Raw genomic sequence first — 25985 nt, forward strand, 5'->3', positions numbered from 1 at the left:
CTGGGTAAGATTCCTCATTCTGGGGAGGATTTTAAGGATATTATCTGCAGAATAAGGTCCTGTTCTGATTTCATTCATTAAGGAAACTTCAAAATGAAACTGAGTCCATGGCTTCATTGCTCCTAAATACAGTAGGTTCAGTGCATAATACCTCAGTAAAGGTAGATAAATTTCATTCATATAGCCACGTAGTTTCTAGTGGTTTGGGGAGACTTTAAAAGAATATTAATCAATCTTTAACAATTTCTCAAATTATGTGAAGCAAAGCCTTTAAGTAGTGTAGTGATTTATTTAATCACACTGTAGGGTTTCAGAATTAGAATTGTTTATGTCATACTTTTAAAGGTGCTTCTCTAAACAGGTACAGTATTAATTTCTTTACAATATATCTAAATGTCCCTGTAGTTAGTATTTTATGAAATTATTGAAGATATATGCTAGGAAAGGCCTAGATTCTAGTATTAGTTTCCACAAGTTCCTGGTAACTATTGGTTGTTTGTAAGAGTACAGGAGTGTTCCTTAGTATGACTATTAAAATAAAAATGGATTGTAAAGTTGGGAACAAAAAACACTGTAAAGTACAGATATTTTTTTAAAAGTTAATTCTGAGATCCAAGCACATGTTATTTTCAAGAGAAAATGAACAGCAGTTGTTGCTAATTCCAGTACAGGTAATCCTCGCTTAGTGTCCATTCATTTAGCAACTGGAGTTATGACAGTGCTGAATGGAATGAACTACCCCCAGGGATACGACTGATCCCGGACCTCCGTACTTTCCGTCGGGCTCTGAAGACTTTTCTTTTTCAGCAAGCCGGGCTGGCTTAAAATTTTTAATTGGTTAATTTTATGGGTAAGGGGTTTTAAATTGGGGAAGCCAAATTGATTTAATTATTTTTAAATTATTTTAATTTTCATATTGTATGTATTTTAATCCTGGCTGTTCACCGCCCTGAGTCCTTCGGGAGAAGGGCGGTATAAAAGTTTAATAAATGAAATAATGAAATGAAATGAAATGAAATGAAATGAAATGAAATGAAATGAAATGAAATGAAATGAAATGAAATGAAATGAAATGAATGAAGGAGTTTAGGACTGGTCCTTGAAGTTCCTTCCATTGCAATATCCCCACAGTCACATGAACAAATTTGGCCCCATCTGCATTTACGACCACTTTTTTGGCAAGTCTGCCTGTCACCTGCTGCCAGCGGCTCCTGCTGTCTAGTCCTCCCTCCCCCCCTTTAATATCTCCTGGAATGGACACCAGTATTGTACCAGTGGAGCCTTCTTTCACATCACCTTCTTTTGCATCAGTTCAGCTATGGCTTCTCTCATGCCCTGACCAGGGCCACCATTAATGCGCCAGCCAGGATTTCTGATTATGTTTCAGCCAGGGCCTCCATTCACATGCCAGCCAGGGCCTTCATTTTTACTTCATCCAGAGTATTGTTTTGTGAAAATAAGGGCATGCATGTGAAAGAAAACCCAAGAAAATTATGGCAGTTGCATGCCATAATTTTAGCCAGATGCTTCTTTTGCATTGGCATAAAAGAAGGAAGCTGCGGTGGCACAAAAGAAGGTAGTGTGAAACCAGTTCCCAGCTAATACCATAGTGGTATGTGGGGGTGCAGATATGCGAGGCAGGGCTGGGGTGGTGAGAGCAGCTGATGGTAGCGAGAAGCAGGTGGCCAAATGAGTCCCAAAGGTGCTTTTCCAAAAGGCAACTAGATTTTCTTGGTTTTTTTCCTTGAAAATGTTCCACTTCTCATCCAAGAAGCTTCTTTGGTTTTCCAGGAAACATTTTCAAGGAAAAAAACAAATAAGTCCAGTTGCCTTTTGGAAAAGCACCTTTAGGACAACCGTAACCTGGATGATTGAGAATCTCCACAGACACGCTTAACAGAACCAGTAATTAATTTAATTTGGGCAACTCAATTACTGAAAACAGAAACTATGGAAGAAAAAAAATGAATTTTGCCAATCAATTTGATTTTTAGTAAATTTCTTCTCCCTCTTTCCCTTCCTCCCTTAGTTTAATTGACTGGAATAACCCAGTCATCATCAACAAGCTGTACAAAGTTTACCTTGGGGATATACCACTAAAAACCAAGGAGGTAAGAATTGCATACCTAAATCTGTGATCTTTCTTATTTTCTATTTTTTGCACTTTGTGTATCATTTGGTATTACATATTTTATAATATGGATTATTTGCTATTGTAGAGAATATCATTTTAAGTTATTTGCATTCACATTTTTCCTACTCTTTCATTAACCTAGAAGTAAAGGAAGAAAAATGTTTTCTAGAGAAAAAAAGAGCTGCTGTTTCTTATTCCAGGCAGCTGAGTATAGGTAGTCTTTGATTTATGACTGTAATGGATCCTCCCTTTTAGGATTGTAAGTTGTGACAGTCATAAAGTGGCCATTTTACTATCTTTTTAATGGTTGCAAACAGTCATAAATGCAATCTGGCCAAAGTACAGGCATAGGACTGGGGTGGGAGGAGGGAGGGCAGAGAGGGCCCTCACCATTAGAACTTTGAATCCTGATCATAAGTTGTCGTCCCCCCAGGGAGGTCCATCGTGACTTTGAACAGTTGCTAAGTGACCAATCGTAAGTTGAGGACAACCTGCATCTGAAATTAGTTTTATCTTGGTTTGTTTTATTTTATCCTTAAAGCAGAAAGACAACATTTCAATCCAAACTAAAATCCAATAGAAGAAAACAATACTATGAGGTTGTTTGTTTTTTTTAAAAAAAAAAAAACTTAAAGAAGTATCTGAGAGTTTTATTGCCTGGGTCCTACAGTGGAAAAAGCTATAACTACCTTGACAACATAATTGCTAGACATCCACATTTCTATAAGACTCTTAAATGTGCTCACTGGCTCCAGAATGCATCAAGATCTTTATCCTGTATCAGTACTGCCACTGAAAAAAGCTCTCTTCTACTGCAAAATTGAAATATTATAGGCAGCCCTTTTTGTCTACATTCTCAATGTGTGCTTAAAAATTTCATCTATGTTTTCTCCTTTTTTGTTACAGTGGTACCTTGATACTCATTGTTAATTGGTTCCAGGGAGGCATGATGAGTACGAAACAGATTTTTCCCATAAAGAATAATGTAGTGAGTTGCAAGGCAGCTGGCACCGACAAATTCTAGCTTGTGCATTGAGTACGAAACAAACAATGAATATCGGGACAAAATTTTCCTGTCAAAATGGGTTGAATACCAAATTTGATGGGTTTCAAAACAATTGAGTACCAAGATACCACTGTACTTGTTTTTAAGAGTTTGTTCACCTGCGCATTTATATCTGCAATACAGCTTGGTTGCAGAGGATCTCCCACTAGGTTAGCCAAGTTATAGGGCTGTACATGGTTTGTCATGGAAGCTGGCCTTAAGTGACATATCAGTTGTGATGCCTGCTTGTATCATATTGCTTATTCAGACTCAATGCAACTCTTTCACAATCTTGGTGGAGGGGATCTTAATGTCAACCCTGAAGCTGACCTGACCAAGGCCATTTTAAGGCATCAGTGTTGCCACACTGGAACTGAGGGATAGGGAGGTGGGAATGGAGATAGCTGGGGTTTTGTAGCCAAAACAAAATACTTTCTCCTGGGAACCAAGGACATTCTCACACCTGGTCAGAGAGAGAGGAGGAGTGATGTTACCAGGCAACTATATGGCACCTTGATTGGACCATGTGACTGATTGTTTGGGGAAGGGAGAAAACTTTTACTTTTAATTAGGTGAAAACTGCGGGAACACTCAGAGTTGGTTTTCACCAGCCTGTGCCAATATGATATAGCCAAATAAAACTATTCTTTGAGGAATCTACCTGCCTCAGAGTTATGTTCTGTAATGGGTGTATTATTTGGAACCCTGACATTAAACCAACTCTGAGTGTTCCCGCAGGTGAATGCTAGTTCTGCCACAGATAGCTTATGCTTATCCCTCAATCATCCTGTTGGTTATTACTATTTCCTCCAGAGAGCTGAATGCAATCTGTTACACCAATGGATATTACTGCTGCCTTCAGATTGTTTATAGTGATTAGAGCCAGGTACAAATCATCAGCAGGCAGAATAGTGTCGAGAATGCAGTAAGGTTATTGAATAACCATGCAAAGCAGAAGAGTCCTAAAAGCTATATATTAAAAGAGGGCAGTTCCCTCCATTAATCACTGTTAGAGGGGCTCAGAAACTAGGTGTTGCAAAGAAGCTGCTTGGAGCTTTGCAGCTGGACTAGCTCAGATCTTTTATAAGTGAACAATGAAAAAGAGAAACAGATCCAGCTGTACTGTTGTCTGGGAAGAAGACAATGGCTATAGGCTTTGGAACCTTATCCTCCAGTTCCCATAACTGCAAACTCATCTCATTATTTCGGGTTTTGTTATTCAGTTTTATGCTGGATAGAACCTCTACAAATAATGAGAATTGTCTATAATTCTGACATTGAACTAGATGCAGCTGGTTTAAGGCATCTCAGGTAAATGCTTTCTTCACACTTCCAAGCATCATTGGGAGATCAAATTCAAAGCGTAGGATAACCTGGATGTATAGTTTCTCATCTTGGATAATTGCCCTGTCATGTTGGGAGCGGATCTTGGCTTTCTTTGAATATACTTGTAGTTCTCAAACTAGGGCACCACTGGATACACTCACAGGGACACAGTGGCATATTTTACTGCCTAATAACTGGAGCTATCCCAATTCTTTCCTTGGTTCCATAGTGCACAGTTTGGGAACTGCTAGAGACACCATGAAAAAGTTATTGAGAAGCCAGTCACTAAAAATTATTGAGAAACCAGTCACTAAAGCCAGTGTGAACCAAGAACATTTGGGAACCTCTGGAGTACACTAAGTTATATTTTACTTTGTAGTAATCTCAGTACTTTTTTTTTCTTTTTTGTAATTTATACAGTTCAGGGCTTTGAAACATTGTGGTTATATGTACATTGTTACCTTGGTCAATGACCAGAATAAAGATTTGATGTGTACACAGTGATTGCTTTTCTAAGTGATTTAGTTTTTTTCTAATCACTTTATGTTTCGAAATATTCATTTGTGTGTTTATAACAGGGAGCTGTTCTGAAACCAGAACTGAAACGTGATCCTGTCAGTACTCGGGTGAAGTTAAAGATTGTCCCACATCTTCTGCGTTCCAGGCAAGCTGCAGAAACATTTCCTGCAAATATTCAGGTACTACTTTTTTTATATGTCTCATTACTGTATTTCTTAGTGAAGTCAGTATTTAACAGTGTGCTTGTAACTTATTCCCCTACATGAGTGTGAGTATTTATTTATTGTTTATTTATTGGTTCGATTTATATGCCGCCCTTCTCCGGAGACTCAGGGCGGCTTACAATGCGTTAAGCAATAGCCTTCATACTTTTGTATATACCTGCTTAGTAGGGCTTTCAGGCCCCCCTAAGCAGTGTTCTTTTTATACAAAGTCAGCTTATTGCCCCCACAATCCGGGTCCTCATTTTACCTACCTCGGAAGGATGGAAGGCTGAGTCAACCTTGAGGCTGGTGAGATTTGAACTTGCAGTAATTGCAGGCAGCTGGCAGCTAAGTGCTACTTAACAGCACTTTAGTCCGCTGCACCACCAAGGCACACAGATTGCTTACCTTGCTTACAATGTTTGCTTACAATGTTTGAAAGTACATGCAAAACAAAATAAAACAAAAAAAAAACAGCATTTCAGCTTTGCTACCAATCCTCATTTATCCTACAGTCAGGAAGAACATAGAATTGAAGTCCTCAATTGCAGTTAAACAGTGATTTGCTTAATGACCAAATAAGAATCAACATTATAACCCTGTTGCGGTCATGTGATTTTCCACTTAGCAACCATGGTGCTTAATGACTGTCCCATTGTGATGGCTAAGCAAGGACTGCTTGTATCTTCAGGATGTCATTTATCTTTTTTAAAAAAAAATATTAATTTTTTAAAATGAAATGAAATAAATAAATAAATAAATTCAATTTAATTTAATCAAACTTATTTGGGATGCAGAAGATTTTTGGCATTATCCTCATTATGAGACTAGAAAAATTGTTTGAAATAATATTTCTCCTGAAATTTTTTCATTCGTTTTATTTTTTTAAGGTTGTTTATGATGGGCTTTTTGGTGCAAACGCCAATGCTAAACTGAGAACTCTGTCTCTTCAATTTGTGCATCATATTTGTGTAATGTAAGTATTTTTATGTCATGACTTTTTTTTCTTGACAAGTTTTTTTTAAAGATGTGGTTTGCCATTGTCTCCTTACTGGGAAGAAAGTAACTGGCTCAAAGTCACCCACCAAGCTTAGTGCCTATGGTGGGACAAGAACTCACTATCTCCCAGTTTCTAGCTGGATGCCTTAACCACTGCACCAAACTAGCTCTCCTATAACATCATATGTGCAATTGAAATGGAGATTAAGTAATTTAATGTGAATACAACATACAATTTAGTGATATATCTCAAGAAAAATGCATTGTTATTATTTTAATAACATTCTTATAATCTGCAGTTTAGTCTGGTCCTATTTGGTGTAGTTGTTAAGGCACCTAGCTAGAGACTGGAAAATGGTGAGTTTTCTGAAAAAAGTTCTCATTATCTGCCAAAAGAAGAACATTGCCACACAGAGTGGACCTGGGTATTTTTATGGCTTCAGACCATACCCGGCCCTTTGGCTGTCCTGTTTGGCCTGTAACATCGAGGTGGCATCAGTGGTGGAGTGGGGCAGTGGCAGCCTTTCACAACAGTCCAAGTTTCTCACATGGCCTTTTGGCCACATTAATTTCCCACTCCTGATACACAGGCATCCTTTGAAAAGAATTTTCTTACATAAGGACAACTCTTCTTATTAAGGCTTTTTGCTTGTTAACTCATTACTATTTTCATATATTGAATTTTAGTTGCCCTGACAGCAAGATAAAACCATTAGGCCCGATGCTTTTGAATGGACTGACGAAATTGATAAATGAATATAAAGAGGTGAGTTCAAAGGGAGCCTTGTAAAGAATCTTACTTATTTGTGGAACTTAGAATGTTAAATGTTCTTATTACTTGCACTTGTTTTTTTTTCTAAAGAACTAATCTCTATGGTAGTACTAGTATAGCTAGTTATAACAAATCCATTGAGGTTTAAAATACATTTACTATATTTGGATTATTGAATGCTTATATAGTCAAGCAGGATATTCCCTTGGTATATCTATATCTGTTGAAATTCTGTTTCATTCTTTTGTTGGTGCATGTGGGAGAACACACTGATAAATTGTGGTCATAATTAAAGCTTCTTGTTTGGGTAAAACCATGGCTTCCTGGCTTGTTCCCTTGTGCATGGAAGAAAGTCGTTTCATGTCAATATATGACTTTCTTCCACTCCTAGATTGATTAGTGATTTTCCAGTCCCAGTAACGTTTCATTGTTTCTTTCCATCAAAAAGCATTGAATTTTATCCAAGGCTTAGAGCTGGCCATTCTGGGTTTTTCCACTTAGTCAATTTGAGACTGACCAAGTTGTGTTGATCTTTCCTTCTTATGATTCTTTGTGGCTTGAATTCTTTCTTGTTCAATACTTTAATTTCTTGTTAGAAACAGTTAGATGATGAAATGATTGAAGGGTTGTCCATTGAACAGCTAAAAGCGTATTTGTTCTATTGGGAATCCTTATGGCTGTAGCACATGTTTAGTGCCTATAAGTGTAATTCATAAGAGTATTCAGTTGCAAGGATAACTTTTTTCCCTATTACGTATCGGCAGTTCCTATCTAGGAGGCATTGGTTAATCAGTTAATAGATGTAAAACCTCCAAGCTGTGTTTCTTGAAAAATGCTGGAGACATTCAGAAAGGCAGTAAAAAAAAACAGGTTAAGAGATAATTTGTCTAGCTAGGAAACAATATTGTACTTTTTTTGCCGTGCTCATTATATGTACCAATATAAGACTCGGTATTTCAAAAGGTTGACCTACATGTACATTGTTATAACATTGAATATAGAGTAAAATCTATTTTAGGTACATTGAAATTGTTGTTGATTTTCCAGATATATATCTGCACTTGTGCTCAAATCTACACTTCCGATTATTTCTCTAAGGCATTGCCATAATGTTGGTCTTCATGTGCAGTTTTGCACTTCCCACTCTCTTCTTTGACAGAAGTCAGAAGTAGTTTTAGTGCTATGTGATGCAGTTATTTTTGTTATGTATGCACAACACAATTCCATCTATTTAACAGTAATAAACAGGTCTGTTTTAAGATTATTCAATTTTTAGAATGTTTTGTGTCTGCGAACCATATTTTAAGAAGAATACAGATCAAATAACAGAAACATAATTGTCAGGATAAACATGAACGTAAGATGTAAGAATGTAACATGAATGAAAGAGCCTTTCATGGCTCTTTGCTTATCTCTGTTTGTTTGTTTGTTTGTTTTTTAATTGAAGGATCCCAAACTGCTTTCAATGGCCTATTCTGCTGTTGGCAAACTTTCCAGGTAATAAAATTGCATTTAGACTGGTGAGATGTCAGTTGATTGTTCTAAAACAATTGTACTCTATCAACAAGCAAGCAGGTTGTCGTAGTGTAAAGGGTGGATCAGTTGCTATCTTTTGATAGTTCTAGAATTATAAGTTAAAAATGTGGGAAGGTGAATGCTAGAAATAATCCATTTTTAACAAAAGGAGGAATCAAATTGAAAAAATTGATTCTTGTCTACATTGCTTAAGTGGTACACATTTAAATTTAATTGGAGTAATAGAGAGCTACTAAATTCTCATCCCTATCTGCAATCCTAAACAATCTTAATATAATATAAACATGGGATGCATTTTAAAGCAAATGTGTAAAGGATTGTATAGCAGGACAAATAACTATCAGCTTTAAGTTGCAATCCTAGGTTTATCAATATATCAATACAGATAATTATACTATCTGACTCCCACTTAATAGAAAACTGGCTCTGTAGTTGTAAAATCTATCCTGACTGAAGAATCCATTGTACTCTTGATTCAGCCTTTCCCATTTGTTTCCTATCATTTTTCACTTATCTGCACATTGTTATTTTAACCTTTTCATTGATCAAAAATGGGCTTAGGTATTTTAATCGTTACTAGTAGTTTTTGATCTAAGTGCAATATAAAATGAGATAAAAATCACAAAACAGAATAGAAATCCATTTAAACATCTAATCTCAGTGCTACAATACTTTAACTAGCATGTTAAGGACCATTTTATATCTTAAGGTATAAGATCCAAATATAGTTCAAGGGTGGGAATTGATTCCATAGATTAGGGGGTAGATGGGAAAAAGATCCAAAATGAAAGGTGGTCATTCCAATATGAGGAAAAAGTAGGAGATCCTGATTGCGTGAATGAGCCAAGTACATAAAAGAATGAATTGTGATGAACTTCAGAAGGTCAGTGCCAGTAATTTTAATTGGTAATGCTTCTAAAGTCCTAATCAATCTATGGTTTGGCCAAAAGAAGAAATACCGGTAGTGGTGAATCAGAAAACAATTGATTTTTACTTCAGTAACATATGGTATTTAACATTTTGGAACCCAATATTGATGGTGTTGACATAAAAATCTTAAAATGTAACAAATAAACAGAAGTTAATAGTTCTGGGTAACTTCACAAATTTCCATTAGAACAAAATAAGTAGTATATGAGAAATACCGTTTGAGAAAATGTCTAGTTAGTATGTTAATTGAAATTCCTACTTTGTTTCAAATAAAATCCTTTTAAAAATACTTTTTTCCAGCCGAATACCTCAACTGTTTACCAAGGATCTTGCATTGGTCCAACAATTTTTTGAAGCTCTTTCTAAGGTTGGTGATTTTATTTTTATTTTACCAAAGAGGGTTTTTTTTCTTATTTGTGAGATACTTATTTGATATTAATACCTGCATATCATTTCAGGAAGACCCTGATACCAGACTAGCTATTCAGGAAGCTCTGTCCATGATGGTTGGTGCATACACCAGTTTAGAAGGAGCACCTCGTACTCTCATGGAGGCACTTGTAGCCTCTAACCTAATCAAGGTAAGTCACCAGGATATGAAAGGAGTGTGAAAACCTGGGCTTAGTTTCCCCTTAATTCCTTGTACATAAGAATGGTTATATTAATTTATGGTATGCAATTAGGAGAAGAAAAATCTCTTTCTCCCTCTCCCTTGCTGTGCCTGGTCTCCATTCCTTGTTTCTTCATGATATACATACATACATACATACATACATACATACATACATACAACACACACACACACACACACACACACACACACACACACACACACACACACAAAATCAGTTGTGTTGGTAAATTTGTTTAGAATTTCCAGGCAACATAGAAATTTCAGATAAGGATTTGGGGATTATAGTCCAGTGCATTAAAAGGGAATTGTATTGCTTAAAATTAGTTTATCATAGTGTATACATGAACAATATGCTTTTTTTTATTACGGAACTTCTATTCCACTTTAATAATTGCATATGAATTGATCTTAAAAAATATATGCATCACAAATAATGCCAGTTGATCATATACAGGCAGTATTTAATCTATGCAATATTTTGTTAAAGACTACTTTTAGAACTACATATAAAACAAGCATAAGCACATTTTTTAACCCTTCAATTATATCCTGAAAACCTGAACATTTTATGGCAGTCATAAGATGCTATATTGTGTTTCACATTTTGTTGCATCACACCTATAATTACTAACATGATTGTGCTTGCTTTTGCTGTACCAAGGGAGCAGCAAAAATAATTATTTGTGCTATTTCAAATATTGAGAAATGTTGATTCCTGAGAAGGAATCTTAAATAATCTGTTCTTTGCTGGGTAAATTAAGCATGAGCATAGATTTATTATTTATTTACAAAGATATTTTTTCATATTATTTTGTTTAATTACAATATATAATTAATGCCTAAGTCATTAAAGGAAGTTCAGGAAAAAATATTTAAAAAATCATAACAATGAAATAAAGCATGCTATAAATGAGAACTTTTTGTACCTGCCTTTTTACTTTTGGCGCATACAGTATTTTGAATATTGTATGTAAGTGCCTGATTTGGTAAAGAGTTTGTTTCTGATTATTTCTTCGTCTTTCTGACTTTTTTCTTAGCCTCAAGTCCAAGTCCGCCAAGTAGCTGTAAAATTTGCCAGCACAGTGTTTCCTTCTGATCACATTCCTTCAAGATACTTGCTACTTCTAGCTGCAGGAGATCCGTACGTTTAATATTACATTTTAGACTGGGTATAAAACGCTAATGTTATATAACAGTATCTTAAATAGGGATCAATAATTCTTACTTTGATTCTTTTAAACTATTACTTCGATTGATATCCATTTTATTTGTTCTGTAAAATATTATTTATTTATTAGCGTTTTATCCTGCCTTTATTATTTCACCTCAAGGCAGTGAACGTACATAATCCTTCTTCCTCTTATTTTTCCCACAACTGCAACCCTGTGAAGTGAATTGGAATGAAAGAGAGAGTGACTGCCCCAAAGTTACTCAGCCAGCTTTCTTGCCTAAGGCAGAACTGGAACTCTGATTTCTAGGCCAGCACCTTAACCATTATACTGAACTGGCTGTCTTTTAATTGACATACTTTAGACATCAAGTTTTTCAAACATACAGCATGGGATTATCACAATCCTTGGAAACTTACTTTGCATCTTTATTTATATTTGGCTCACACCCTTAGTACATCTTATTGATGCCAGTTCGTATATCAAATCTAAAACTCATTGCTTTATCTCAAAAATTGCTTCCTCCATCACTATCAGAGCCTGGCCTGGTAGACTACAATTAAAAAGATGGTTGGCAACTCTTTTAGTAAATGGTATCACCTTTGTTTTTGAAGCTAATATTTATAACCTTCTCCATAGATGGAAAAAGACAACTGGGGCTTCTTGCCACCATGCAAGGCAGGGTGCCCTAAACGGAACAAATAAGGGGAGATAGGTGGGGGGAGGTAGAGTTGGAGGCAGTCCTTTACCTTATTGAGAGTCAGGCCTGGAAGAGACCAAGACTGGAATGGCTTGGCCAGGAGTGGGTATTTGGTTAATGACCTGCATTTCTCAGTTAACAACTGCAGTGGGGAATGCTGCGATTGCCATTGTGAATTAGTGTGGTCCTATGAAGTCTTGCTTTACAACCACCCAATCTAAGACTGCAATTCCAGTCCCAATTGGGGCCATTAGGCATGGTTGAACACATAATAATTAAGTTTTAAAAATGAAGGCGTTATAGAAAGCTGATGAAGAGGAGAAAATACTAGCTAAAGTTATGTCCAAACGTAACTTCTGAAAACTAACATTGTAGGCCAAAATCATAAAGGTACTGACCACTTTAAACCTGTGGAAATAGTAAAAATATGGAAACAATTTTTATAAGCTTGTGTGTAATAAGTGGTGTTCAGAGTTGTATGAGTGGTTTAGAAAGTTGGTAAAAACTTAGAAGCAAAGCACTGATGTCCAACCTATAAGTAGCAAGTGAAATAATATTTGGCTGTATTTTGGAATATAGAAAGCTTTGCTAGATCAGATAAAATATTTATTTAATTTAGTGAAACATTGCTGAAGATTACCAGGCATAATAATATCTGATTTACTCTTAGAATTTTTTAATTCTAAACCTCACCTTGCATCAACAGTTGGATGACTTTGGACAGCTAGAGATCTTTTCTATAAGGTTTTGTCAAAATAAAAAAAAAGTCTGAAAAATGCAATGTCCCAGTTCATATATAATATAAGCTAGTAATTTAAATTATGTATCTGCTAAAAATGTCTTCCTCTTTATTGCAGCTAGGACAATTAATAAATTAGAATTAATTTTAATTTTTGCATTTTCCAAAGTAGCTTACATTTATGAGGAGTGTATTTTTTAAGTCAATTCGTAAGCAAAATCAATTTTAAGTCACGGGTGATTTATTTAATGTCTCTGTTAAGACTTGATAAGTCAAGAGTCTACTGGACCAAACTAAAGTTTAGTTTATTGTTATCCAGTGTCCAAATAAGAAAGAGGATCCTGGTTGTTTCTTGTTTGTGCATGTAATGCTAAATAATTGGTTCTTAGGGTTGTGCAATCCTGTGGAAAACATTTCAAGCAATGTATTTTGGAGTGCAAGGGAGCCCAATGTAAAAGAAGTTGTGTCTTTTCCTAGAATTCCATGGATTCCCTCTTTGAATTATGTGTGATTCCAGGAGAGGATGCAGCTACTTTAAAGAGTTGCAGACAGGTGCTACATTCTACATTCTGAATTACCTTTTTGAAATCAAATCCAGAATATAAACAGCCCTTGCATTAATATGAACTGACATATTAATTAATGTTTTTCTGCCGAGTTATTTTGGGAGGTTGATGGAGAGAAGGTTCTATTTGTTTGTACATGTATGAAAATGTTGTATTTTAATTTCTAAAAGGCGGGAAGAGGTACATGGAGAAGCACAACGTGCTCTGAGAACATTTCCTGGTAAAAATGAAAAGGAAAGTGCTGATAAACAGATGCCTTCGTTCCCAGAAATGGTCCAGTATATTCAAGAGAAGGTACAGGACTTCAGCTTAAAACTCTGTGTAATACTATGGTCCACACTGTTCAAATTATAACCATAATACCGAACTCCCAACCCCGTTCCCTGTTGAGGACATGAACTGAATTACATGTAGTCCTTGTTTAGTGACTACAGTTGAGGCTTTAAGTGGTCTCTAACTTAAAAATATCACATGACCGTGATTGTTTTTATGATCTTACTTCAGCTTTCCTTTGCTTTACAGACCTGCAAAAGTCGTAAATGCAGGCATTGGTCGCAAAGTTACTTGGTTACTGTCCAAGGCAGTCATTAAGCAAGGACTACCTATAAAGGCATAGGACTAGTTGTAAAGCCCAGTAATTTGTATAAATTGCAAAACATTTGAGGAATAAGCACCATGTTCTGTTAAATGCATAAATACTTTATTTTAGGCCTCTCACCGAATGAAAACTCCTGCTAAATACATGACTGGAACAACAGTAATGCCTTTCAACCCAGCTACTTTTGGAGAGGTACGCATCTCAGTTACAAATTAGAGAAAGCCCTATTTGTTAATAGTAAAATTCTCTTCTGTATATATTGTGCCATCTTGAAATACTATATTTTACACAACCACATACTTGAAACTTAAGATCTACATCAGAGGTTTTATTGGGCTGTTTGGTGGGTTATGAATGAGGGGACAGCTTTTAGTAGTGACACATCTTTTTTACACAAAGCTTTCTTTCAACAGATGAGGACATTGCTAGTACTTTTGTGAGCCAGCAGAGTCCTTTTACCCAAGACTTTAGTGGCTTTCCTAATCTCTTATTGCTATATAGATTTTTTATGCATTTGTTTGGTCCTTATTCAGCTTTTTGCTGATTGGTTTTACTTTCCCCATTTTTCCAGCCCCTCTGCAAGTTGCTCCTGATATTCAGTGAGAAAATGGGACATTATTTTTCCCTTTACATAATAATAATAATAATAATAATAATAATAATAATAATAATAATAATAATAATAGCTAACTCCATGGTAAATTTAATATGCTGATATATTTTAGGAGAGCCAATTTGATGTTGTGATTAAGCCTCCAGGCTAGAAACCATGAGTTCTAGTCCTGCCTTAGGCAGGAAGCCAGTCCTTGGGCCAGTCATTCTTTCTCAGCACTAGAAAGGAAACCTCTAAACGTTATCAGCCATGCCTTCTGCATTCTTCCAATGCCTAATAAATAAATAAATTTAAAATGTGGTCATGAAGAAAAATACGTTGCCTTTTCTTTAGTTAGACATTTATTAAAAAATGGTTAGAAAGTTGATATTAAGAAACTTTCTGCATCCAATATCTATATTGCTCTTTTCCTTTGTGAAATTGTACTATTTATGTAACATCAGCCATGATCTGTCTAGTTTAAGAATTTTAAAATTCTTTCACTAAAACAGACTGGCTAATTAATATATATTTAATATATATTAATAGTATATATTGTTAATATAATATAATATAATTAATATATTCCCAAAGAAATAAATGAGACAGCAAAGTTCAACTCTTCAGTCATCTCTTTAATAGATTTTCTTCTGCAGACTAGGCCGGCTTTTGCAGTAGTAGCTTCAAGCAGAATAATGTATATTTGTAATTTTAAAAGTAAGGCTAATTCTGTTGACTGCCAGCTGTTCAATTCTCACTGGCTTGAGATTGATTCAGCCTTCCATACTTACAACTTCAGTAAAATGAGGACCCAGATTGTTGGGGGCAATATGCTGACTCTGTAAAACTCTGACTCTACAGAGTGGGCTGTAAAGCACTATGAAGTGGTATATAAGTCTAAGTGCTATTGCTAAAAAAACCCCACTCATTTGGTAGAAAACAAACTTGGTGTGTGTGTGATAGCCCACACCTAAACCCTAGATGTTCTATTTGATCTTCGTTATTTTTCAGGCCAGGTGGGGAGTGAAATATCTTGAGCTACTATTACTTATCTTTTTATTCGAAATAGGCTTATAAAGTTCAAAAGCATTCATAGAAATGGTAATTTTTTTTTGAGGGAGTTTATTTTGCAGCATATTGACTACTGCTTTATTTTAGGTTTTTATTTTTAAAATCTTTTTTAAAAAATAGGTTTGGCATAGGGCATCAAATTTAGATATTCAGGATATAGTGTGGCAGAGAGCTTAGTTTAGAATATGACAAGTTTTTAGGCAAATTACTGTCAACCTTAACTTCTTAACTTTTGAATATTGGGATAATTTGGTTGATTTGTCCTAACAGACCCTAGTAATGAATAAAACCACGACATCCTTTGGATATTTTAAATCACAGTAACACAATAGATGTGATTATTGTATTATGATTCATGGCTGAAAAAAAATCACAGTTGTTTATTCTATAAGAGAAGGTTGGTGACCTTTATATTTTTTTTCTGCTTTGCTTAGATAGTGCTGTATCTCCGGATGTGTCTTGCTCACAGTGCTGGTGTGGTGCCTACTTCTCAGAGCTTAGCTGATATGCAAGATCACGCTCCAGCCATTGGCCGTTATATAAGAAACCTCCTCTCTGGAAATGTTATAACATCCTCATCCTCAAAGGGTGGTGAAAGCAATCCTGTACAGATCTATATAAGTCTCCTTCAACAGTTGCTCTCTGGTGTTGGAGGTGAGAAACACAGGTCACAAAGCTAAAAAAAAAATGTTTTACTACCTTTATCATGAATGAGTAATACGCTGCTTCAAAAGATAAATTCAGCATCCATTGTTGGTCATTTTGTTAGTGGGAGCAGATTCACTTTCTAGAAATGTAAGGTCTGTTTTAATGCAATAAATTAGGTCAAAGCCACCTGTCTATCAGGCTGATATTTTGAAGCTCAAGTGGTTCCAGTTTTAGAAGAACTAAAAAGTGTATGTTCAGCGAGTATATTTTTGGCAAGCCCATTGTGTTGAAAATTACATAATTTTGACAGTGATTTTATTACATTTTTAAGAAACAAATTTTATGTTCTGGTGGCCTATCTGAAATATAAATTGAATGATAGGCCCTCTTTCTGTAGGTCTTGGCCAGTAAAGAAGGCAAAAAAATGGAAGTGTAATTTTTGGCAGAGAAAACTGTCCATCCTGCATGAGAGCTAAGCCAAACTTTAGCTGGTTTAGAATTCTGTTCTCATTAACTAGTCAGATCTGTCTGTCCTCAAATCAGGCATAAAAGTAATGTACTTTCCCAATTACTACCTATCTATACAGAGGTTCTGTGCAGATTTCAAGTGGCATAATCGTTGTTAGACCTAAACTTTGTTTTTTTTCCCAATCCTTTCAAAAATAGGTGCCTTATATTTTAGGCCATTGCCAGCACTTCTACCTTACCACGTGTTTAACTGAACTTTTTTGTTATCCTAGCTGTATACTAATTCAAGATACTAGATAATAATTTTATCTTCTGACTGAGGAGTGTAGCTAGGAGTGAAAAACTATAAGGGAAGCGGCTAACTAATTTTCAGAAGTTAATTTGCTAAAGATAACTGAAAAAAACATGCAGGTTTTCTAATCTTGCATTCCCTGCTATATATTTCTATTTCTACTCTTTGGCATGTCTTTCATTAATTCCAGCATTCTAGGCTTTCCCCATCCCTGGTCTTACTATCACTTCCTCTTATCACAGCGACACCGGAAGTGGCATCACTTCCAGTATCGCGAGATTTTGGCAGCTGCGCCACTCATTCTTCCATCTTCCCTGCTTTTGGGTTCTGCGTGGGTGAGTCACTGACAGTGTGGGTTCATATCTTATTACTTAAGTTTTGAGTTGCATTTAGGTTTATGTCTCATTTTAAGGTTGGGGGAAAAAGGGGATCCAAACTGGCCTTTCTCTAGGTTTTTTTTTTTTTAAATTGTAAGTATTAAATGCTTACAACCTAAGCAATTATGAGAGATTATTATAAAACAGTCAATCTCAAAATCAAATAAATTTGACTTTGAGATGTTGTGGGCTCTATAGATAGGCGCACCACTTAGTCTTGGAATGTGTTTCATTCTCGTTGCCTGAACTGAAGTGTCTGTTATGAATGATGAGATGCGCTTGGATTGGCTACAGTAGCTTTTTTTTTTTTTTTAAGGAATGATTTGCTAGTGCATCCAAAATGTTAGTAACATAGAATATGTTGTGGCCTTGAAATTCCACAATAGCACACGAGTTTTTGTTGCATCTCTATGTCATAACATTTATTAACAAAATACTATGCATGCATGATGTTTCAGCCGATTGCTGTGTGGGTCAACATACGTTATACAGCTAAATCCTCCACTTACGACCACAATTGGATCAGAATTTACATTGCTAAGCAAGGCGGTTATTAAGTGAGTCGTGCCTGATTTTATGAGCTTTGTTGCCACTAATGTTACGCAAATCAATGCAGTTGTTAAATGAATCACATGATTGTTAAGCAAGCAAATCCAGCTTATCCTATTGCCTTTGCTTGTCAGAACCCAGGTGATAAGGTGATCACATGACCCTGGGATGCTGCAACCACAGTAAATACAGTATATGCCATTTGCCAAGTACCTAAATTTTGATCATATGAATGTGGCTGCACTGGTCGTAAGTGCAAGAACTGGTCATAAGTCACTTTTTTCAATGTTGTAACTTTGAATGGTCATTAAACAAATGGTTGTAAGTGAAGGACTATCTGTATAGCTCAGTATGGCTCAAATATATATTCCAATATTAACATATTGAATATTGTTAAGATATTTAGTAGAGAATCCTGGATTTCATTTTTGAATGTTTTCATCTCGTGTTTGAATTCTCAAGTTTCCTGATGAGATGACACTTTTTAGAGCAGGTTTCTTTGGCTAGAAAAAAATTGACATCCATCCACACAAACCCCTTAAGCAATTCCTTTTCAACAACATTATTCAGAATGCAGGGAAAATAGTAAGAAATAACAAAAGAAACTTAACATCAGAAAAGAACAAAGGAAATACACCCCCTCAGTACATGTTCCCATAAATACTGACCTCTTAACACCTATTGTAGCTTTGGCCAATTGAGCTTTTTAGTAAGATAGAGGATATTTTTAGGTTATATTACTAGCCTTGTAACCATGCCACATGCAGCATTTCCTACTGCAAATAAAGTCCCCACTCATCAATTTAGGTATGTTTTTACAAGTATACTATAAGTGCAACAAGGATCAGTTTTACTGTGCAAGCTGAATTTCTACTCCAGAAACAGCTTTGCAAGACAATGTATTATTGTCTGCATCCCACCAACTATGAGTAAATGCAGTCTCTCAGTGCAAAATATATCTAATAATAGTATTAGGTTACAGGGTGAAGTGAATGTAAATATTTTTTTTGAATAATTTCAGCATGCCTATTATGAAGACAATAAATCATATTTGTATGCATGGTGATTTCATTTAGCAAGTATAGCATTTCGTGGTGATTTCATTAGCAAATTCATTTACATAGAATACAATAATTTCTGTTGTTCAAATTTTGGTCATTTTAATAATTTGAGAACTTTTTTAAAAATATAGGTTTGCCGGTCATGTACTGTTTGCTGGAAGTTGTTTCAGTCTATCCTGAAAAGCTAGCTGCAAGATTTATAGACAAGATGGATTGGATAAAGGTATGCTAAAGAAAGAGATTATTTTATTCCAAAATTTTGCACATCATTCCAGTAGAACAGATTTTTCCCCCCATACCCATAAAAGGAATGATTGTGATAGAATTAAAAGTTTGTATCTCAATAGCTCCTGATCTGTTAAAAGTAATTTCATGGAAGTCAATTTGGCATCATTGTTATCCACATACTTTTAAATATAATGTTTCTCACCGAATTATATAGGCCTCTAAAGATAAGGCATAGGGATATCTTTACAATAAGATTTTAAAGAAAAATTCAATGACAGAAAAATCGCTTATGGCAACTTCTATTAAGAATGTCATTATCTGAAATAAAGATTCGGAGGCAAAACTAGTCAGAATTTCTATTAAAGCACCTAAAATAATGTGATAATTAATAGATAATGTGATTTTGTAGTGAATATTTAAGTTCCTGTCCCTAGTCTTTAGTGTTATTGCATTGCACATAGTAATGCAAAAAGCTGTGGTGACACAGTGGTTAGAATGCAGCATTGAGGCTAACTCTATTCACTGACAGGAGTTCGATTTTGCTCGCTCAAGGTTGACTCAGCCTTCCATCCTTCCGAGATCGGTAAAATGAGGACTGAGATTGTTGGGGGAAATATGTTGACTCTGTAAACTGCTTAGAGAGGGCTGTAAAACTATTTAGTTGCTATTGCTAATGGTGTTAAAAAGCAAGACAGGTGCAGAATTCTAAGTATCATTGTTCTCCTTCTTCGTCAATTAAATGTTCTTTGGAAAAGATGCTGTTTAGCCATTTTGTACAGAAAAATTGGGGTTAATTGGATCAGTCTTTTTATTATTTAAAGGCTAGTAGGATATTATCTATTTTTAACATATTGTATTCCTTTATATTGTTTTCAGAATCTTATGAATACTAATAAGGAAGAAATGCGGGAACTGGCTGCTCTATTTTATTCTGTTGTACTTTCGACAGTGTCAGAAAATGAATTCAAAACATCTGTTCAGCACCTGATAAAAACAGCAAAGGACAATCATGTAATATTTTTGTTTTTGCCTCACACTACTTTTATGAATGAAAGTATAATAATATTGTTATGTATCTTAAATGCCCTTTTCTGTTTAAGGAATACTGAGCTAAATTAAAAGTAAGGAGTAAAACTGGGAGTAAGAGCCCAATAGTTATAACTAAAATTGGTTAATTAAATGAGTGATTCAATTCAAATACAGTTGTATATAATGTAACGTCCTTGTCTGAGGAAAAAAATCTTTGCTTTTAGTTAGTGCATATATGTCACAATAGCTTAGAAATTTTTTTTCACCTTTATAAAAATGAAAGGATTGATTTCTATATAGCTATATATAGCATCCACTGTTTATAAGTAGAGGGAAAAGTAATCAACTAAAAATCAATATGCATGAATGTACTATTTTAATTTTTAGGCTATTAAAACTGACACTATTTTTAAATGTAAGAAGGCTGCTCAAAATGTTCTAAATGCACTGAGATATGTGTGTGTGTGTATTGTTAACTTGTTTTTCGATTGTTATTCTTTTCACTACAGAATCTGGAAATGCAACATGGATCATTATTGGCTCTGGGATTCACAGTAGGACGGTATTTGTCAAAAAGAAAAATGAAAATAGTAGAATTACATGGTATAGAAGACCGGAATACCATTGTAGCACCAGAACAAGACCAGATGATAAAATCAACAACAGAAACTATAGGTCAGTCTGCACATTTGCACTTTCCCTGTGTTCTTGGCCCATTTTGTTCACGGTGGTTTTCAAAAATTAAATCACTTTTGGCTCATGGTGCTGCTTTACCTATACTTGAAGCTTTTGTCATAAAACTCATATAACATAATAGTAATCTCAAACTCATTTCATTGTTTAATGATGTGATATTTGATTCATAAATCATTTGAAAACAGATTTAACTAGTTGTGAGTAATGTACTTGGCATTAAAAATAGATTAGTATTATCTGAGCATGAGCCATTGGCAGATAAAGCCACTTGAACTGTACTCAAATTTGTTGCTTTGCGTGATGCAAAACTCTTATTTTTTGTTGGTACAAATGTTACAAATGCGGGGAATTTCTGGGAGTATTCATTTTCTCTGAAAAATATACTTCTCCCACTTGAGACAGGTGTTCAGATGAATGCAAAAGTTATTAACTGATTTAAGTTTGGCCTGATAAAGGCATCAGGCTAGAAACAGATCATTTCATTTCATTTATTTTCATTTATTCGAATTTCTATACCGCCCTTCTCCTTTCGGACTCAGGGCGGTGAACAGCCAGATAAAAAACATCTATACAAACATCACAGTTAAAATAAAGTTAAAATAATTTATAAATTTGGCCCATAATTTAAAACTTGTCAATTAAAATAAATATTAAAATTTTAAAACTAACCCTAAAATCAGGACAGACCGGCTAGCTGAAAAAAATAAGTTTTTAGGGCCCGACGAAAAATCCGGAGGTCGGAGATCACTCGTATCTCTGGGGGTAGATTGTTCCATAGGGTAGGTGCCACCACAGAGAAGGCTCTCCTCCTGGGGGTCGTCAGCCGGCATTGTCTGGCCGATGGCACCCTGAGGAGGCCCTCTCTGTGGGAGCGAACCGGCCAGTGGGAGGCTATTGGTGGCAGAAGGCGGTCCCGTAAGTACCCTGGCCCTAAGCCATGGAGCGCTTTAAAGGTGATCACCAACACCTTGAAGCGCACCCGGAAGTCCACCGGAAGCCAATGCAGCTCGCGCAGGAGAGGAGTCACATGGGAGCGCCCCGTCGCTCCCATAATCCCCCGCGCAGCCGCATTCTGCACCAGTTGGAGCCTCCGGGTGCACCCCAAGGGGAGCCCCATGTAGAGAGCGTTACAATAGTCCAGACGAGAAGTGACGAGTGCTTGAGTGACCGTGCGTAGGGAGTCCCGGTCCAGAAAGGGGCGCAACTGGCGTATCAGGCGAACCTGACAAAAAGCCCCCCTGGCCACGGCTGTCATATGCCCTTCTAAGGACAGCCGCGCATCCAGGAGGACACCCAAGTTGCGGGCCCTCTCTGTGGGGGCCAATGATTCGCCCCCTATAACCAGCGATGGCGTCAGCTGGCTATACCGGGACGCCGGCAGCCACAGCCACTCGGTCTTGGAAGGGTTGAGTCGAAGCCTGTTTCTCCCCATCCAGACCCGCACGGCCTCCAGGCACTGGGACATCACTTCCAAGGCATCATTGGGATGGTCTGGGGTGGAAATGTACAGCTGAGTGTCATCAGCGTACTGATGGAACTCCACCCCAAAACCACGGATGATCTCACCCAGCGGCTTCACATAAATGTTGAACAGGAGGGGCGAGAGGACCGACCCTTGCGGCACCCCACAAACAAGGCGCCTTGGGGTCGACCGCTGCCCCCCTGTCAACACAGATTGCGACCGGTCGGAGAGATAGGAGGAGAACCACCGCAAAACAGTGCCCCCCACTCCCAGTCCCTCCAGCCGGCGCAACATGATACCATGGTCGATGGTATCAAAAGCCGCTGAGAGGTCTAATAGGACCAGGATAGAGGAATAACCCCTATCCCGAGCCCTCCAGAGATCATCCACCAACGCGACCAATGCCGTTTCCGTGCTGTACCCAGGTCTGAAGCCGGACTGGAGCGGATCCAGATAGACAGCTTCATCCAGGTACTGGGGGAGCTGTCGCGCCACCACACTCTCAACAACCTTCGCAATAAAGCGAAGGTTGGAGACTGGACGATAGTTAGCCAAAATAGCCGGATCCAGGGATGGCTTCTTGAGGAGAGGCCTCACCACCGCCTCTTTCAAGGCGGCCGGCAGGACACCCTCGCTCAAAGAAGCGTTAATAATCCCCTGGAGCCAGCCTCGTGTAACCTCCCGGGAAGCCAGCACCAACCAGGAGGGACACGGGTCCAATAAACATGTGGTTGTGTTCAGTCGTCCCAAGATCCTGTCCACGTCCTCGGGAGCCACAGGATCATGAGTTCAAGTCCTGCCTTATGGGCTAAGACCATCTTAGAGGCTGTTCGTTCGGGATACAGCCTGCTGGATTTTAAAGGGGAAAATACCAAGTGATCTTTCTACCTTTTACTAGGTTCTTTTTTGGATAGTACATCACCACTTCTAGCAATAGCTGCATGTACAGCACTGGGGGAAATTGGCAGGAATGCGCCTTTGCCCATCCCCAACGAAGGCAGTGGTTTTACAAAACTCCATCTTGTTGAAAGTTTACTGGCCAGAATTCCCTCTGGCAAAGAAACTAATAAGGTAATGTTTTGCAACATTGTTACAATTCTCCTATGATTAAAAGATCTTTGAGCTTTGTTGTTTTCTTGTAGACGTTTCACTGCCCAAACTAGGTAACAACATCAGTACTAGAAAGGAATGGGAATTGTTCTCAATTATATTCTAGTGCAGGGCTGTCAAACTCACAGCCTGTCGGCCGGATGTATCACACTTTGGCCATGTTCATGTCTGGTTTAGCGAAGGGGAAAAAGTTACGATATGTCATGTGATGGCACCATGGCGATATAAGTTTGACACCCCTGTTCTAGTGGCTTACCCTGTCAGTGTTGGTGGCAGTGGTCTTGGTCGGTTCTTTTTGGTTGGGCTGTTTACTGTTAGCTGGTTTGGTAGTTCTTTGACTCTTATTGGTCTGATGTTAATCTTGGTTTTAATTTATGCTTATCTGGGTGTTTCCCTGATGGGGAAGTGTTTTGGTTTTCCCATTTTAATCTAGCAGACTTTAAAATAACATTCTTTCTCACTCTTCCTCCTCCCCCCCTCATGGTATTTTTAAGATGAAAGAAAGAGCTATTCAAACACTGGGCTACTTTCCAGTAGGGGATGGAGATTTTCCTCATCAGAAGCTACTCTTGCAAGGATTAATGGATTCTGTAGAGGTAATTATTTAATTGTCCTCTTAGAATATATATTTGAAGAAAGGGTTGCTTTTATTAATTCATGCCAATTCCTTAAACTATGTCCTCAATTTTTTTGTTCCATTATTTTTTTCCTGGTTATAAATGTTTGTAAATGTTGAAAAAAAAGTTTCAAATTTAGGAGAACAACACTAATGCCATTCAATACATAATTATTCTTCATGGTTGTGCTACAGTGAGGAAGCATTGCTACCTTGAACAAGAAGTTTTTGTTGAACCTTCTATGTTTCTACATTTCTTGATAGGCAGAAAAAAAAATGTCCACACAAATGCCTTGTGTGTCCTGTCCAAGAACTGATCAATCCATTCTTTTATAATCATTGAAATGATTTCCACCTTTGTGCTGTAGTTTTGTTCCCATATGTCTTTCCTCCCATTTAAAATGGGAGGAGATGGTTGGGTGGAATAGCATCCAGTTGGTTAAAATTGAAAGTGTGGGCTCTTTTACTTTATTCATTGAAGTAATTTACAGTATGTGGCGGCCCTATGACTCTGGCTAACATACAGACATTAAAAACCAGCATTAAAACCCATGATGCCCTGATTAAATTCAGAATTCAGAATTCTTTATTGGCCATGTGTGATTGGAACACAAGGAATTTGTCTTTGGTGCATATGCCCTCAGTGTACATAACAAGACAAGATACATTCGTCAAGAATCATAAGGTACAACACTTAATGATAGTCATAGGGTACAAATAAGCAATCGAATCATACTAGGAAACAATCAATATAAATCATAAGGATACAGCAACAAGTTGCAGTCATACAGTCATAAGTGGGAGGAGATGGGTGATAGGAACGATGAGAAGATTAATAGTAATAGTAATACAGACTTAGTTAATAGTTTGACAGCGTTGATGATGATCCGATTGTCAAAAAATGATTCAATCATCAAAAAAACATCAACAAGGCTAGCCTAACCTGCTTGCCTGAAAGCCTGGGGAATTTGTGCCTTTGGAGTGTCCCTATGGGTTATGATGACTGAAAATAAATAGCCCAGTACCTTACAATTTTTAGTTGGGAAATAGATGAAAATAATGCTATGAGACTTGAAATAATTTTGATTTAAATGCAGGAATGATTTTTCAAATCACCTGAAAATTCCATGGTAGAATTTGTAATGACGTATACTATAATCTTCTTCTTTGTAATAAATGTAGCAAGTTTCTTGTCTAGAAAATACAACTGGTTTTGATAGTGAGCGAACTGAAATTTAATATTGTTTTACTGTGTGTTTCTCAGGCCAAGCAAATTGAATTACAGTTTACGGTTGGTGAAGCTATTACCAGTGCTGCAATAGGGACCAGTTCTGTAGCTGCCCGTGATGCATGGATAGTAGCTGAAGAAGAGTATACTGCTCCTATCGGTAGGTTTGGGCATAGGAATATCTAATAATATATTTCAGAGAAGATTTTAGTTCCTGGTGTATAAAAAGAAGAGCTGCTGTTGTTGAACAAACCCAGATTTCTGTCAGATTTCTATTGAAATTTAGCTTCTATTATTATTCTGGCTTTTGAAAAGTCACTTAATATGGAACCTGCTTCAGCGTAATTTTTGCACCTACAATTAGCTTTGTGCTTATGAGTGATAATAGAATATAACTCAGTCAAACTACAGCCTAAATTCCAAAACTAATCTAGTCTCTGATGACTTAGAAGGCAAATGTACACTTTATATCCCAGGGTAGTTTGCAATGGTTTTTTATCCATTCATGTTAAATATTTATATACTTTTTTCAAGTAAACAAACTTTTAAAGCAGTTAACACAAACATTAAAATAAATACACTAAAAGGCTAATAACAGCATCAGCTTTTCGATTCAACCTATCAGGCTTGAACATATTCTGTTGGTATGATAAAAAAGAATCCTGTCATTTATGCCTCTTGTAAAATC

General features: G+C 36.7%; 1 protein-coding gene across 1 annotated transcript in view; it reads left to right on the forward strand.

Annotated features, from left to right (window-relative positions):
- The window catches only part of ECPAS (Ecm29 proteasome adaptor and scaffold), a 73161-nt gene that overhangs the window by 15661 nt on the left and 31515 nt on the right, over positions 1-25985 (forward strand). The window contains exons 8-24 of the mRNA XM_070938570.1: positions 2030-2111; positions 5084-5203; positions 6118-6203; positions 6914-6992; positions 8446-8495; positions 9765-9831; positions 9923-10045; positions 11136-11239; positions 13443-13566; positions 13982-14062; positions 15968-16187; positions 19060-19151; positions 20033-20167; positions 20695-20860; positions 23242-23414; positions 23948-24049; positions 25334-25457. Coding sequence (XP_070794671.1) covers positions 2030-2111; positions 5084-5203; positions 6118-6203; positions 6914-6992; positions 8446-8495; positions 9765-9831; positions 9923-10045; positions 11136-11239; positions 13443-13566; positions 13982-14062; positions 15968-16187; positions 19060-19151; positions 20033-20167; positions 20695-20860; positions 23242-23414; positions 23948-24049; positions 25334-25457 — 1928 coding nt within the window. The remainder of the gene's footprint in view (positions 1-2029; positions 2112-5083; positions 5204-6117; positions 6204-6913; positions 6993-8445; positions 8496-9764; positions 9832-9922; positions 10046-11135; positions 11240-13442; positions 13567-13981; positions 14063-15967; positions 16188-19059; positions 19152-20032; positions 20168-20694; positions 20861-23241; positions 23415-23947; positions 24050-25333; positions 25458-25985) is intronic.

This window comes from Pituophis catenifer, unplaced genomic scaffold, assembly GCF_029215685.1.
Source record: "Pituophis catenifer annectens isolate HBS135680 unplaced genomic scaffold, rPitCat1.0.hap2 SCAF_2, whole genome shotgun sequence".
Taxonomy (NCBI): Eukaryota; Metazoa; Chordata; class Lepidosauria; order Squamata; family Colubridae; genus Pituophis; species Pituophis catenifer.